This window comes from Gopherus evgoodei, chromosome 11 (assembly GCF_007399415.2).
Source record: "Gopherus evgoodei ecotype Sinaloan lineage chromosome 11, rGopEvg1_v1.p, whole genome shotgun sequence".
Lineage (NCBI taxonomy): Eukaryota > Metazoa > Chordata > Testudines > Testudinidae > Gopherus > Gopherus evgoodei.
In genome coordinates, this window is record NC_044332.1 from 6,406,349 (window position 1) to 6,422,210 (window position 15,862).

Below are 15,862 nucleotides of genomic sequence, written 5' to 3' on the forward strand. Positions count from 1 at the left end.
AAGTATTGAACTCTCTATAGAGTGCAATCAGAGCGTCAGGTATCATAGTTATTTCATATAACAAAAAAAATCCCTTGTTATAACTGAGAAATCATAGGTCACTGGTGGAAAAAAGTTTAATTTCCCCATGGATTGCAAATGATCTGTCTATTTGCCCCATCAAATACTTAGCAAAACAATAGGCCTGTGCTCACGCATTTTTGTGCAAAGTATCATGCAATGATGGATAGCAACTGGTGGGACTGAAATGAGAGGTTAATTAGACAAGACAAAATGAGTGGATTAATGTTATATCTTGTATATCGCTATTGTCTTACATTACCCAAAGGCTATTGACGTTTAGATGGAGTCTCGGGAATAAAACCAAAGGTTTGATCATTCAGCTTTATTGTGTGGAACCTACAGTTATTTTCCAACTTCGTAATCACATAAGGGGGCAAAATTGTCTCATTCATTGGGCCCAGTTCTGCCCTGTCTTGCATCCAGGGCAGCACCATGGAAGTCAGTGGGGTCCAAGGTGACATTCCCTTCTTTGACAAGATGGTCCTACTGCTCTAGCGCTCTACTGCAGCACTGCAAAGGGGATTACCAACTTGCCCACCTTCTTTGATCAGACTGAGCAAAGGAGAAGAAAAGCTACCACTATCCTAGAGTGGGCATGGGATGTCAAAATATCTGGAGCCTGGTCTCACCACAACTGTTACCAAGCAAGGAGCCAACAGGAGGAAGGAGCCATTCTTGCCGCATCTGCTTCCAGTGAGCTACAGGAAGAATAGTCAGAGTTTTTAAAGCTGTGTCACTCTGAGAGTGCAAGCATGGCCTTCCTGAAGCTCCTCATACTGATCAGTGCCTCCTGGAAGTGCAGGGGTTAATAGAACCCCCCACAGCGTCTTCCCTGCAGTGCAAGAAGAAGATCATCTGCCAAACTGGTCCTCACTTCCTATCATGAAAGTCTGCTTATAGCGAAGTTTTGAGGAGAGAAAATGATCCCCAAACAACTTCATTACAGGCCAGATCCCAACCCAGCTGAAGTCTGTGGAGTGGCTCCCATTGGCTCCGAGGGGCTTTGAATCAGACAAGACAAGTGTGATCCACTGCATTTCACAAACCCAATTATCTAGATATATTTTATGCACGTAGGACTAGTTCATGGCCCCACCGAAGTCAGTGACAGTCTCCCTACTGACTTCAATGGGTTTTGGAGTGAGGTCTTATGGGGAATGTTTCTACAGCTGCCGTTATTGCTGCAGGCCTTTATTTCACATTTCACTGTGAATCAATGACAGCCTAGTCCCAGCTTATCAGCTCCCATCTTCCAACTGGGCAGCTGATAGGGTGTTCTCCTCCTTTAGCATTTATATCAATAGATATTAAATGGTGGATATTATGGGCTAGGCGTAAAGATCCTTAGTTTCTACTAAGTTGTCTCACAAGAACATTTCTTACAAAAATCCCTAAACCTGTGTTCTGTTAATGAATGCACAAAAATGACTCCCGGAGGGATTTCTGCAGTTGTTCGCATTATTAAGCCCATGCATTTGAAATAGGGACAAGCCCTGCATTTTGTGATCAGGCAAGAGTTTGGCCCAAGCATTGAATGTAGGGTGAGGCTGCCTGTGAGTCCTGCAATCAGCTCTGTGCAAGCAGGCTGACCTTTGTGCCCATGGAGGTTGGATCACAGGTTTAGGGCCTGCATTAGGAAGTGTGATGCTTTTTTCCTATCGCTGACTCACAGACCTAGACAATGCTTGATTTAATAATCTGGCAGGGAGGTCAGTATATTTTGCAAACAGTGACAGGCTTTCACTGTATGATTTGCCTGGAAACCTTTGTTTTTAAACCTTTGAACGTCCATCTTCATCCTCCCCTACAAAGGCTTTAAACAGTGCAATACCAGCAATTACCATACTTATCTCAAGGATCAGTATGGCAATGTCTCAGCACAGCAGTTTGCCATTACCTGTGATGTCTTTAATCACTCCTTTTCCTCCAGCCATTTCTGGAGTCAGGGATGTGCAAACACTTGCCACTAAGTCTCCTACTATGGCGTGGAGAGAAGTAATATTCTCTATGTTGAAAAGGTGCATATCTCGGGGTTCACTCACTACTTCCTTTAATTTCCCTTCCATTGCATCCTGCACTCCAATTGCAAACATGTTTACATCAGCAGACTTAAGGACAGATGATGGCAGAGCGACATCATCCTGGGATGGTCCATCCGTTAACACTATAATAATCTGGGGGACGCCATCACTTGCTCTGCTTCCAGCAGCTTTAGTGAGATGGTTTTGGATTAGGTATTCTAATCCTTTTCCAGTCTTGTTGCCTCCCCCCAGATAAGGCATGTTCGAAATATGGGACAGGACATCTTGGTTAGAGTGATACGTATTTAACTGGAACTCTGTGTGTGGGTTTCCGCTGAACTGGACCAGGGCAAAACGAAAATCATTTCCTCCCACAGCTAAAGATTTTACAACATCATACAGAAACTCTCGAACAAGTTGGAAATGTTCCTTTCCAATGCTCCAAGAGGAATCCACTAGAAATATTATATCAGCAGCAGCAACGATTCTGACATCTTTAAAAAAACAGATTGGTTTAGGATTTTCTACAGGTCAGTTGAATAAGTCCATGTTGCCCAAACCCTTCCTCAGACATGGCCTATTTTGCATTATCAAATGAAGCCCCTTATTCCCCGTATAACCTGGTACAAGACAAAAGGATCATTTGACGCTAGACTGCGAATAGCTCTGCGCAGGGACACCAGGAGGGGGAAAGATGCGAAAAGTCATCCTCCCTTCCACCTGCACAAGAACTAGTCCCAGACCCGGCACTCCCAAAGCACCAGGGTGAGAAATTAGGACATTTAGCATGGGAAGCAGCATGCATTGCACTCTTCCATAGATGATGCCCCTTCTGCACTACAGGGGTATTATACTTATCGCTGGGACAATTCCCCTGTGCACTTTCACTGGAGTGGCATGACTCCTCCCCTGCCCTTACCGTGGGCTGTGGCGAAAGCCCTGGTCCACTGATGCAAAGGCATATGATTAGTTTCATTGGCCCAGATCCTACAAGGTATTTAGGTGCCTAACTCCCATAGGCACCTAACTACCTTTGATGATCTGGACCATTGAGGTCAGCGGGATTACAAATGAGTTTAAAGTCACACACATGCTTCAATGCTTTGCAGGATCCAGGCCTAAAACCATTAAAGGATCAACTTTCCACTAAATAACTCCTGGAGCATGGATTGTTAGCACCAGGAAATCTTCTCCACTAGTCAAAACGCAGGCTTAGGTATTAAGTAATGTTAATATACATGAGTATTGCTTACAGGCAATTTATGCTCTATGATCCAAACCCTGTAACCTTTGCTTGGACAAGAATCCCCTGCTAGTGTCCATAAGGATGAAGGTGCAGAACTGGGCTCTGTATACTGAGTTCCCAGTGTTTTCTGCTCCCCATGAACTCCTAATAAACTAGTTACAATCCAAAAGATGCTATTAGATCCCTTCAGAAAACTAAGGAAGCTTTCTGCCCACTCAGTGGCAACAGCTGGGAGTTGGGTGTTCTTTTCATTGCAATATTCCGTTTTTCTTCCCATGCTTTCGGTCATATAAGGGACTCAAAATACCTTTGCCAAGAAGCATAGACAATACATAGAGTGTCAACCCAGTAGATGCAAATGCTCCACTCGCAACACAAAGCAACATCAGACTGACACCATTTACTCTTTGCATGCTTAGGATAACTTGGGAGTCCACTCCGGCATGTGTCTATGAATTGGCATTCAGGCTGACTGACTTGTGAGGAATCGATAAGCATCTACTATGCTCGGACTAACTCTCAGTCAAAAACCTTGACAGGTCACCATATATTTTCAACATGCACATTTTAAAACAGTCCATAAACACAACAGGAAATATCATCAAACTCTGGAAAATAACAAATCCTCTAAGGATGTCTGAGCCTTACCTTCCTGTTGCTGAGCATCAACCATGCAACAGCCTGAGAGCATGAGGCAAAAGATTGCCGCAAGCGGCAAATGCCGATGTCTCCTCATTTTTTGTTTTGTTTTTCAAAGCACCAAATGTGTGATCTAAAGAGGAATAGAGAGATTATCAGTGTAAAAGGTATTCTCACACCAGAGCTCACCAGAGCTCACGATACAGTGTTAGGGGCGTAAGTAAGGCCTCAGACCCATGCTGTCCCCAGTGCCACTCTCCCCTGACGTCAATGGATTAAGGATTTTATAGCCCTGTAGCGGGTGGTCACCCCGCTCCTGCCTGAAGGGGATAAAGCAGCCCTGGAGAGGGCTGCAGTGGGAAAAGCCAGGCTGATTGGGGGAAGCAGCCACAGGTCAGGCCATGTCCCAATCAGGCCACAACTAAAGATGCTAAAGAGACACACTCTCTAGCTTCAGAGAGAGACAGGTCTGGCTGCTTGGGAGCTCAGCAGGGTACCTAGAGTGGAGCAGGGCTGGGGAAAGGCCAGAGGAGCCAGGGAACTCAAGGCTGGAAAGCCCCAGGCTGCAGGCCTTGAGAAAGGCCAGGAAGGGTACTGGGGTTGCAAAGGTGCAGCCCAGATATAGGTAGAGGCAGCTGGTCCAACCCCCCTTGCTGATGATGAGTGGTTTACAGACTGCAGTCTGCCCCAGGGAGGGGGGGGCTAGATGATGACTGGCAGTAGCCACTGAGGCAAGGTGGGGATAGGGGTTTCCTGTGGGCGAGGAGACCCAGATTGTGGGTTACTGTGGGGGCAGAATCCTGACATAGGAGGGCTCCAGGGTCCGGGAGGGGCACGGGGCCAGCGGCAGGTGAGACACCAGCCTGTAAAGGGCACTCCAGGCTGAGGAGAGAGCTAATTCTTGAGATGACCAGCCGGAGGCGTAACAATGGAGCATCATCGCCCGCCACAAGCCCTCCCATCCCTGTTAGTAAATACCAAAAATTCCTCTCCTGGTATTAATGTTTTACTTAGAACTCACGCTGACTTCTGCTAGAGGTCTGTGAATGAAAAGGTACCATAACCGGGACAAATTCTCTTCGCGGTTACAGTGAAATGTAGTTGGACCAAATTCGGCACTGGCATCAGAACACATAATGCCCTCTGATTTCAATGGGAGCTGTGCTGGTTATGCCAAGGCTGAATTTAGCCCACTGCCTTCAATAGGATTCCACTGGGGTAACTGGGAAGAAGATTTGTCCCGTAACAGGTTACGCTCTGTTCTCGATGACATTCGTTCTGTCCCATTTCCCGACCTTTTATATGACTTCTGGGGGGTTTGTAGCATCACTTAAATACAACAGTATTTGGATGTGTGCTGCTGGCATTGCTGATGCACAAATTATGACATGTTTTGGCATGATACGTCATTTAGAAGATGGAAGTGGGTATTGACAGGCAAAAACCAGGTGTGTGAATTTCAAAAGAGAGACAGCGTTCGCCAAATGGGAAATGGCAATCTGATAAGGAAAACATTTTCATATGAGCAGAAGATACCACAAATAGTGGGAAACAGACAGCGCTGCAGAGATGAAGTTTGGTGGAGCACTGATCAGAGCCCCTTCCTACATAAGGGCTAGATCATGCCACCAGGCCCCAGCCCATAGGAAGGGACGGTGCATTACTGCTCTGTTCCAGGAAACACATGGTACCCCACTTCTGTCCTCCATGCTCCATGGAATAGTAACTTACTCATGGCCTGTACAGCAACAAATTCCTACTCTCCTTCCCCATGCACTGGTTTAGCAGTACAGGCCTGTGCACTGAGGAGGCGGAGCCTGGCATCCATGCCGCACCCCTCCCTTCCTGCTCACTTCTGTGCACCTGGACCCAAAGCCTGGGTAACCAACATAGGGGCATAAAGGAGTTTCTTAGTCATCCTGGCAACCCTGCCAGATGTACTGCCTAACCCACGATCTAGCCCTAAATGCAAAGGAAAGAGCAGAGAGACACAGGGAGCCTACTGGCTCCAACAGAGGCATGTTCTGTCATAGGAAACCAGCAGGAGCAGAAAACATTTCCATAAAATCTGTCAGCAAGGGCCAGGTCCTCAGCTGATGCAAAGCAGCATAGCTCCACCAATGTCAACGGAGCTATGCCAATAAATGCCAGCTGGGCATCTCACTGTGGTTTCTCACTCTTTCTTTTCTAAGACTGGTGGCATGTGACTGTCACCAAGAGACGATTGTGAGCTTGCTGGGACAGGAGACACCTTTTTGTTGAGTGGGTGTGTACAGCACCTCGCCATGATCAGGGCTCCTAAGTACGGCCGCAACGCAAATAAGAAATAAGAATAATCATTAGGTCCAGGAGCATCCATTATAAAAGAGAGTTCAGCATAACTGAAGCATAAAGAAATTCAAAAAGGCTGAAAGCAAACTATATTATGTCCTGGTCACAGCCAGGCCAAGATGCTTCCTTCCAAGTGCAACAGGAAAATGGCTATGCCTCTGTTGTTATTATGTATTACTTATTACAGTGGCCAATCAAGCTTGAGGGCCCGTTGCGCCAGGAGCTGTACAATCATAGAGCAGGAAACAATCCCTGTCCCAAAGAGCCTGCAGTCTAAATAGCTAAGGCAGGCAAAGGGTAGGGGAAGGGCTGGAGCACCCAAGCAGAGTCACCAGAGTGATGACAGGCCAACAGTATGTTAGCACCAGCTTCTTTTAACATGTTTTGGGGTGGCTGGGATGGGGTGACCAAAGGGTTAGCAGGAGAGAGAGCTCAATTAGCCCACCTGGCTGCTCCTGGAGGACATGTCGGGTTTGACTGGTTGTCAGGCCCAGCTGGGGAGGTGCTGGGTCCTCCTCACAAAAGGAGGAAGTGAAAGCTACGGGGTGGTCCAGGAGAGGGACCCAGGACAGAGAAACTCAGGAGAGAGGAGGTGCGCAGCCGCTGCTCTCTGGAAAAGGTTTGGGGAAGACAGTGTGAAGAAGGCCACAGGGCTGGAATTATTCCCTGTGGTGGGCCCGGGAGAGGGGGTAAGGCATGGAGGCAGTCCTGAACGAGAAAAAGACAGAGCTAGGAGGACCCAAGGAGAAGCCAGAGGCCTGGGAACCAGAGGGGAGGCTGTGTTAAGCACAGGCTAGAGGGAAGCAGCACAAAGGGCTCAGACATACAATGTGGCCCAAATAAACAGATGTCTGCAAGAGTTGCTTAATACAGGGTCCTTGGACTGGAGCCCCTAGCAGACGGTGGGTTGGGGTTCCCCTAGCAGCCCCAAGAACAGGGCGCACAGGCCTAAGATAAGAAGTACTAAGCCCAGAGTGGGGCTGAAGACTGAGCCTCAAGGGTGGGTGGAGGAATAGCCCCAAAGTGGGTAAATGGATCCTTTCCGTTGGGACTTTTAGTTGGACTTTTGTTACCCCGGAAGGGGTGTGTCTAAAATGTGACCTGGCTGGAGGGTGAATTGCGAGACAGCCCCACCCTGGGAGCGGCGTGACCGTCAGCAGGGGGCACTGGAGGAGACAGCTGATACAACACACCCCGGGGTTCTCACCCTCAGAGCGCAGCCTTCCCTGGGAGCAGTGCTGGGAGCGGCTTAGCGGAGCCGAAGGGCAAGGGGAGGGTGAGGGAGAAGACGGAGGGAAGTGTGGCAGGCAGGTGGAATGAGGCTGAGGGGAAGAGGGCAGGATGGGCTGGAGCAAGCAGCCAATCCGCACAGGGAAGAGAATGTCCTGTCAAAACCATAGTGAACATTTTGATGATGTCAGACCTGGCTGCCTACTCCTGATGGTTTCAGTGCCTATGGCCCCGGGGGCTGGCTCCTTCTGGCAAGTGCTTTCTTCCCACAGCCCACGGGGAAAACCACAGAGGTCCTAGTGTTTCTTTAACATACACAGCTCTGGTCTGGTAGGTCCAAAGGGGGGAAGGGGTGGTTCCACCTGAGCCCCCCATATTCCTCCCCACTAGATGCAACGTGTGATGCGACGTTAGACATTATGTGGCTGCCTGTTACTAAAACCTGCCCAGGGACAAAGTCTGTGATCGCACCCAGCCGGGTTATTTTACAGCACAAGGAAAAATTCGGGAATGACAAGCATGGGGGTTGGAGGGAATCCCAGATCCCCATATAAGGAGGTTTTAAGATCCTTTTGTGCCACTCTGGCAATTCAATGACCTTAGCATGGGCCAGGATCTAAGCCACAGTCTCTGTGGCTCAGGAGTTTGTATAGTTAGACCTCTGTCAAGGACTTGGACGATCCACTCTTTACCTGTGCTTCACTTAGTTAACTGTAGTTCCCCCATTTAAAAAAAAAGTTAGGATTACAGCTGGCCATTGGAGGCCACCCAGTCAGGAGCATCGTGCACTGATCAACATTTCTTTCTATTGCTAGTTCTTTTCTTATTAAGCCACTGCCAGACTGACAATCTGCCTGGGATAGCAATTCTACTCACTTCACCCTTTAAGGGACCTCAAAGGCAGGCATGGAAACCTCATTCCAAGTTCAAGCACCTTAATTCTTCTGATCTGCAGAATAACTACAGGAATCTTGCACGTTTCCGGTCCCCTCTGTGGAATCCCCTCCTGTGTGGGGATGATCCCGTAGTACGAATATGGAAGTGTCCCAAGAATAACTTTATATGTTGTAGCCAAGATAATACTTTATGTAAGCTTTTTATCTGACATCCACATGGCAAATCAGCTGGAAGAATATAGCCCTTAGTGTGACAGCAGATATGCTGCCATACTGGTGGTGAGTTTATGATTTAAGACTTGCTTCCAATCTTAAATAGCATACCCCAGGAATACTTTGTAACTGATAAATATCATCCAAGTATAAAATGTACTGATTTAATATTTCTCTTCCCCCCGAAGGACATGATGCAATCAAATGAGCCAGAAGAGATTCAAATAAGCCAAATGATTAAACCAAGTCAGCTTTAAAAAATTACATTCACTGTTTTCTGCTGTTCTTGCCAGCTCAATTAACTCAGTGCTCCTAAGTGATACAAGGGAATCCAAGACCTTCAATGAAAAGAATAACAAGATTTTGTAACAAAGCCTTGGAAGCCAAACAGCTGACCAAAAAACCAGCTGGAAATAAATCCCTCGATCATCTGAAATGCACAAATAAAGCAGCACCTGAGAAGTTAATTGCACACAGTGGGACAATTTCACACATGCTCTTTTCATGATTGTCCCGCTGGGTTTCAATTGAAACTTGAGGAGGTATGCTGAGCCAGATCCTCAGCTGATGAAATCAGTGTTGCTCCATTGACTTCCACGGAACACGGTTGATTTGCACCAGCTGAGAATCTGGCCCTATGTGTTTCAAGGAACTGCTAGAGATATAGGAAACGCTCACTTGCTTTGTGATGAATTACTGAAAGCCCACAAGACACACATTTTTCTTCCTATTCGGGTGAAAGAATTCACAGTGTTTACTCTCCCAGATTATATGAACAGCTGGGTTATCCTGCCACTCTTTCTAGTTGCACTTCTTTGCTTCACAGCATTAAAGCCACTGAATAAGAAAAATCAAAGGCAGCACTTTATTTCCTTGTTAGCAAACAATCATTACCCCAAGCAATGATGGTGGGGAGACATAGCTCAGTGGTTTGAGCATTGGCCTGCTAAACCCAGAGTTGTGAGCTCAATCCTTGAGGGGGCCATTTGGGGATTAGCCCTGCTTTGAGCAGAGGGTTGGACTAAATGATCTCTTGAGGTCCCTTCCAATTCTATGAAGTACTTGCTATTAAAAAGTTAACATATACCAACAGCTAACCCAAAGCAATAGGCAAGACATTGCAATTATTTCCCAACCCACATGTAAGGCAGCGTGGCCTTTTAAAGGCAACCAACATAGCACAGGGCATTATGACCATTTTTAATTGACAAGCAAAGGTTCCAATCCAGTCAAAGCAAGACAAAACTCTTCCAAGCTGGGAGGAAAGGAAGGAGGGATACCTACCAGGCCATTATCATCTCACCACTCCCTAACAGCCTTGAGAAATCCCTTCCAGAGGTGTTTCAGGGGCTGTCTTCCCTCTGAAACGTGGCGGGAAGGAGGCCAGACAGGATGAAGCATGGGGGCAGCCACTCTCTGCAGTAGCGTTTGCTGCTCTGCTGCCCAGAAATCCTGATTGAAGATAGCAGCAGTGGCAGCTTTAACACCTGTAGGCTTCTATCTGTCACTGTTCCCCAACAGCCCCTGCCGGGTTATTTTCATAACTGATTTACTTGGGGAGTTGATTCCCCACTGCTTTCCACCAGTCTTATGCCTCGATGATGCAATTCCAGTAGGTTTACACTGCCAGGAAGCTGGAGAAACTCAGTGGCCAATCAAGCCGACTATTTCTAAGCGCCTACAAAGGGTTGCTGAGGTGATGGAGCCCTGCTTTCAAAGGGAAGGATGGTCCAGCTCTGTCATGCACCATCCACACTGCTGATCACCTGCCTATGTGGGAAATGCCCTTCCCCATAGATCTATGGGGTGGGGGAGCCTTGTGCCCAGCCACTCTGAGTCTACCCCCAAATTCCTCCCATTAGAGAGAGAAGAGTGCCTGAAAACCCAGGGGATGCCCGCCTAGGGTGACCAGATGTCCTGATTTTATAAGGACAGTCCTGATTTTTGGGTCTTTTTCTTAAATAGGCTCCTATTACCCCCCACCCCCATCCTGATTTTTCATACTTGCTATCTGGTCACCCTATGTCCGCCAACTCTGGCCCTCTCTGGCATGTTCCTCCATGGAAGGGGCAACCTGGATCTTTATTTCTAATCCTGGTGAACTGTGACTACAAACAGGAAACAAGGGAGATATAACATTTAAAAAAGCAACATGTTGCCAGGGCCTCTGGGAGCAAGCCCAACACAAATATTAAACCATCATCATTCTAGGACCTCAACAAAGTAATGTAATCCTTGGGAATTCCCATGGGAGTAAGGTGCCTAAATACCTTGGAGAATCTGGGCCCAGTGCCTCAGCTGGTATAAAATCAATGTTGCACCGCTAGCTTTACTGGAACTACACTGATTTATACCAGCTGAGGATCTGGCCCGATATATTTTACATTCAATCAGTCTGTCAACTGTAAGATAGTAGTTCACGCAGGAAGATCCTGTGACAATTACATGCTAACCATTGGAGAACTCCGTGCTGTTTCACACAAAGCTGTTATCTATTTGAACATCTGGTCACTGAGCCAGCTGACTCCTCCTTTCTTTGTAGGACCTTGCCACAGATTGCTCTCTTGGAAGACTACTGCATAATCCTTTCCAAACTGCAAAAAGGGGTGAAATCCTGGCCCCACTGAAGTAACTGGCAGACTGACCTTGCAAAAGCTTACACGTGTGAATTGTCCCAGCCATTGAATTCAATGGGTTTATTCACCTGTGTAAAATGACTCAAATACGTAAGTATTTGTAGGAGCTAGATTTGCAAAAAAAAAATGAGAAGAACAGTTAACACTGACCTCCCATTAAATCATACTGGTAAAATCCCCTTGTGGGAAAGTGGGATTCTAGAAATACTGGACAAGTGGATGTTTCATGCTGTGATTGTTTATTAACATTAGTTTCATCAATTGGGATTAAAATGAGGTCTGCTATTAATCAAATATCTGAAATAAAATGCATAAGCCAAAAAGTGGCTTCAGAATTTTGCTGTCCTTATTCACCCAAATGTGAATAACATCTTTCATTTGATAAGAAGATTGATATTTTTCTCAAAAAGAACAGGCACCTTAGAGACTAACAAATTGATTTGAGCATAAGCTTTTGTGGGCTACAGCCCACTTCATCGGATGCATAGAATAGAACATATAGTAAGAAGAGCTATATACTACAGAGAACATGAAAAGGTGGAAGCTGCCATACCAACTCTAAGAGGCTAATTAATTTAAGATGAGCTATTATTAGCAGGGGAAAAAAAACTTTTGTAGTGATAATCACGATGGCCCATTTCAGACAGTTGACAAGAAGATGTGAGGATACTTAACATGGGGAAATAGATTCACTTTGTGTAATGACCCAGCCACTCCCAGTCTCTATTCAAGCCCAAGTTAATGGTATCTAGTTTGCAAATTAATTCCAGTTCAGCAGTTTCTCGTTGGAGGATGTTTTTGAAGCTTTTCTGTTGCAATTTTTTCTGAAAGGTATATTATATTAGACCTGTATTTCATCTTATCAAACATGCCACAGTATATTACAGCTGGTCTGTAGGGAGATGGGAAAGAATATTCACAAACTGAGACAATCTGTTTCCAGCTAATATGAAAGGGCCCATCCGAACAATTTTGGTTTTCTGTTTTAATATTAAACAGCTGTAAGTCATTTTCCTAAATTGTTTACAGGCTCTGAAATACAGCATACCATAAAAAAATATATTTGTAAGAGGTTCTTTAATATGAAGGAAACACTTTTTAGTATGTTTAGGTTGCACATTCTAGTCCGAGGCTAGGAAGAAAAAAATATTGTGGAGCGTTAAAAGACCTAAAAGAATCTCAAAAAAAACCCACCTGTACACGCCATGTGCTGTTAATAAAGACCAAATAATTAAGTATCAATGATACTTTACTACAATGTGACTTTCTCCCCCTCATGCATTAGTGAAAAAGGTGTCTGCAACTTAGCAGCAGCACTGTCGTGTTGCATTTATAAAGCCCTCCTGTTATTATTCATACAGACCCTAACCATCCATTATTCCAGGCACTGTTCATATACACAGAGCTGGTCCCTGTTCCAAAGTGTTTATTGTCCAAATAGACAAGACAACGGAAGAAAGAAAATACAGTGTCAGTCTGTCTATCTAATATATATACAGCCCTTATTTACCGTAGTCTCTGAGTGCCTCATAGTCTTTACTTTATTTCTCCTCATGATACCGTTGGGATGGGATGGGAGGCAGAATTGTACAATAGAGCTCAGGAGACTGGGTTCTAGTCCCAGCTCTGTGCCTCACTTTCCCCATCTTTAAAATGGGGATAATAGTGCTGAATTCCTTTGCAAAGTGTGTTGAGATCTACTGATGAAAAGGTCCATGTAAGAGCTAGATGTTGTTATTCTTATTAGGAAGATGGGGAACTGAGGCACAAAGGAACTAAAGGTGGGATTTTCAGTGCTGCCTCAGCAATTTGAGTACCTAATTCCCATTCATTTTCATCTAAGTCTACAGGTGGCCTGGAAAATCTCAACCAAGTAACTTGCCCTAGTTCACCCAGAAGGGCTGAGGTCAATCAAGGCATTGAAGCCAGTTCACCAGCCTCCCACTCCAAGGACTTAACCACAAGACCATCCTCCCTCTTACTCAGTCTTCCTCTGTGGATCTCAAGGGGCTTTCAAAACCTTAAATTTCCTTGCAACACTCCTGCAATATAGGCAAACATTATTCTTCTCACTCTATATACCCCAGATTGTCAGCCCCACATATCTAAAAATCATGAGCTGGACCCCAAAATATAAATAAGACTGACTTGAATATCACGAGATAGTTTACAAAGTACATTTGTTAATCTTTTTATTTGCCTTCAGCTTTTTGCACCTTTGGGATGCATTCAGGTCACATTCTCAAGCTTTTCCCTGTACCCATGAGGGCTAGAAACTTATTTTAAATGGCAGCTGAGAGCCTCACATAATAACATGACTCCAGGAATAGGGATATTAAGTAAAACATCAACCTTCATGAGAAAAGCTGAGAGCTGGTAACTAGGGTTGCCAACTTTCTTCTCGCACAAAACCAAACACCCTTGCCCTGACCCCTTCCCACCCCTCCTCTGAGGCCCCACCCCTACCCCACCCCTTCTCCAAGACCCCCCTGCTCACTCCATCCCCCCTCCCTCTGTCACTTGCTTTCCCCACCCTCACTCACTCGCTCATTTTCACTGGGCTGGCTCAGGGGGTTGGAGTGTGAGAGAGGTGAGGGGTTTGGGCTCGGGGTGTGGGCTCTGAGGTGAGGCTGGGTTGAGGTGTTTGGGGTGCTGGAGGGTGCTCCCAGTTGGTACATGGAGTTTGGAGGGCAGGAAGGGGATCAGGACTGGGGCAGGGGATTGGGGTGTGGGAGGGGTTAGGGGTGTAGGCTCTGAGTGGCGCTTACCTCAGGCAGCTCCCAGAAGCAGCAGCATTTCCCCTCTCTGGCTCCTACATGGCGGCATGGCCTGGCAGCTCTGTGAGCTGCCCCTTCCGCAGGCGCCGCCCCTACAGCTCACATTGGCCTCAGTTCCCAGCCAATGGGAGCTGCAGAGCTGGGGCGTGGGGCAGGGGCAGCATGGAGAGCCCCTGGCTGTCCCTATGTGTAGGAGCTGGAGCGGGGACATGCTGCTGCTTCCGGGAGCCATGCGGAGCCACGGCAGGTAGGAATCCTGCCTTAGCCCCACTGTGCCACCGACCAGACTTTTGACAGCTGACCAGTGCTGACTGGAGCCTCCAGGGTCCCCTTTCGACCGGGAGTTCCTATCGAAAATCGGACACCTAGCAATCCTGCTGGCAACACTGTTATGTCGCTGTCCCAATCACAAGAGAGAGTCACTGGCTTAGTAATGGTGAAAGTTTAGCAGCTGCACAGAGTAAGCAGGAAGTAAGGGGGAGGTCAGAGAGAATGAAGCTTCCTGCCAGCTTGGAATCACTCCTGGGAGGGAAGCAATGAGGAAGGCTGCTGGAAAGGTAATGCATGCCTCTGTCTTGCTATGCCTTCTGCTGTAAGCAAGCCTGGGTGACAAGCCTGGGCCCAAGCCCGCTTCCACTGAAGTTAATAGCTGGTCATTCAGTTCTTCAGTGGGAGCGGGAGTGGGCTTAATTTTTAAAATGAAGTGCAGAGACTTTTCCAATTTGGATGCTTGGAATTAGTTACCAAATACCCAGACCTCCAAAGGCATTTAGGTGCCTGATTCCCAATGGGAATTAGGCACTTAAATACCTTTGAGGATCTGGCTCCATATTTAGGGACCTAAATTGAAGTGGGCTGATTTTCAATGGCAGTCACTGTTCGGTGGTGATGTACAAGTAATAATAATATTTCATACCTTGGTGCAATGTGTTATTCGGCTCAGTTACTGAAACTGCTGGGCTCCTTAGAGACACAGAAATACATTTTGGTGTAGGCAGCATCTGCTAGTTTGGGGGGGAACCTAAGAAGCTAATTTAGGGTCCTCTGATTTAATTATTGATTTCTACAGCTAAGGCCAAAGGGCCTGATTCACCAATGTGTTACTCCAGTTTATTATTTTTTAGGGTACAGCCTGAAGGCCCCAGTTAGGAATCAGGGCGCTCATTTGTGCTGGGCACTGTACACTGATTGAATCGACAAAACCTGCCCCAAAGAGCTTCCCATCTAAAACCCCGATCCTCGAGCTGCTTGCACAATAAGTAGATTGCTGCACCCCCGCAGAGCCTTACTCAGTTAGCAGGGCCCTGCAGGCCCCTGGCTCACAGGCTAGGGGGTCTAAGTTTAGACAAGCCATGCCAGGAAAAGAGATAAACACCAACTGAGGGGTGAGGAGGGGATAGGTGGAGGAAGGCCACAGGAATCAGCAAATGACGTTGCTGAGGCTGTCGATGCACATGTCTTGTGACCATCAGCACTCTAATAACCTCATCCTTTCCTTCACCTTCCTCATACGTCCCTCCCACGGGCATGCTCAGAAGTGCCAGGGAAAGGCTTGCAGCAAGACTTGCAGGAGGGAAAGGGCGGGGCGTGGCAGACAGGATCAGTCGGGGGCACTGCGTGGCATAAGGCTTGGAGACAAGAGTGGGAGGACCTGGATAGCCTGATGGTTTAGAAGATTAATGGGGCCACACAGACATCCAGGAAGCTATGCTCGTGAGCACTCTATGAATCCCCAGCACAAGAGGGGGAGTGAAATGAAACCGTTCTACCGGTAAGAGAAGGAGCAGAGTTAAAGGTATTGGAAACCTGC

At 46.8% G+C, this 15,862-nt stretch overlaps 1 protein-coding gene across 7 annotated transcripts in view; it reads right to left on the reverse strand.

The window, feature by feature from the left end:
• The window catches only part of COL6A3 (collagen type VI alpha 3 chain), a 114,725-nt gene that overhangs the window by 85,527 nt on the left and 13,336 nt on the right, over positions 1-15,862 (reverse strand). For 5 of the 7 annotated variants that reach the window (XM_030580387.1, XM_030580389.1, XM_030580388.1 and 2 more), the window contains exons 2-3: positions 3,979-4,102; positions 1,961-2,578 (exon numbers count right to left, since the gene is read on the reverse strand). In XM_030580387.1, the coding sequence (XP_030436247.1) occupies positions 1,961-2,578; positions 3,979-4,066 (706 nt within the window). In that variant the 5' untranslated portion in view covers positions 4,067-4,102. The remainder of the gene's footprint in view (positions 1-1,960; positions 2,579-3,978; positions 4,103-15,862) is intronic. The other 2 variants (XM_030580391.1, XM_030580392.1) reach the window with 1 other exon arrangement.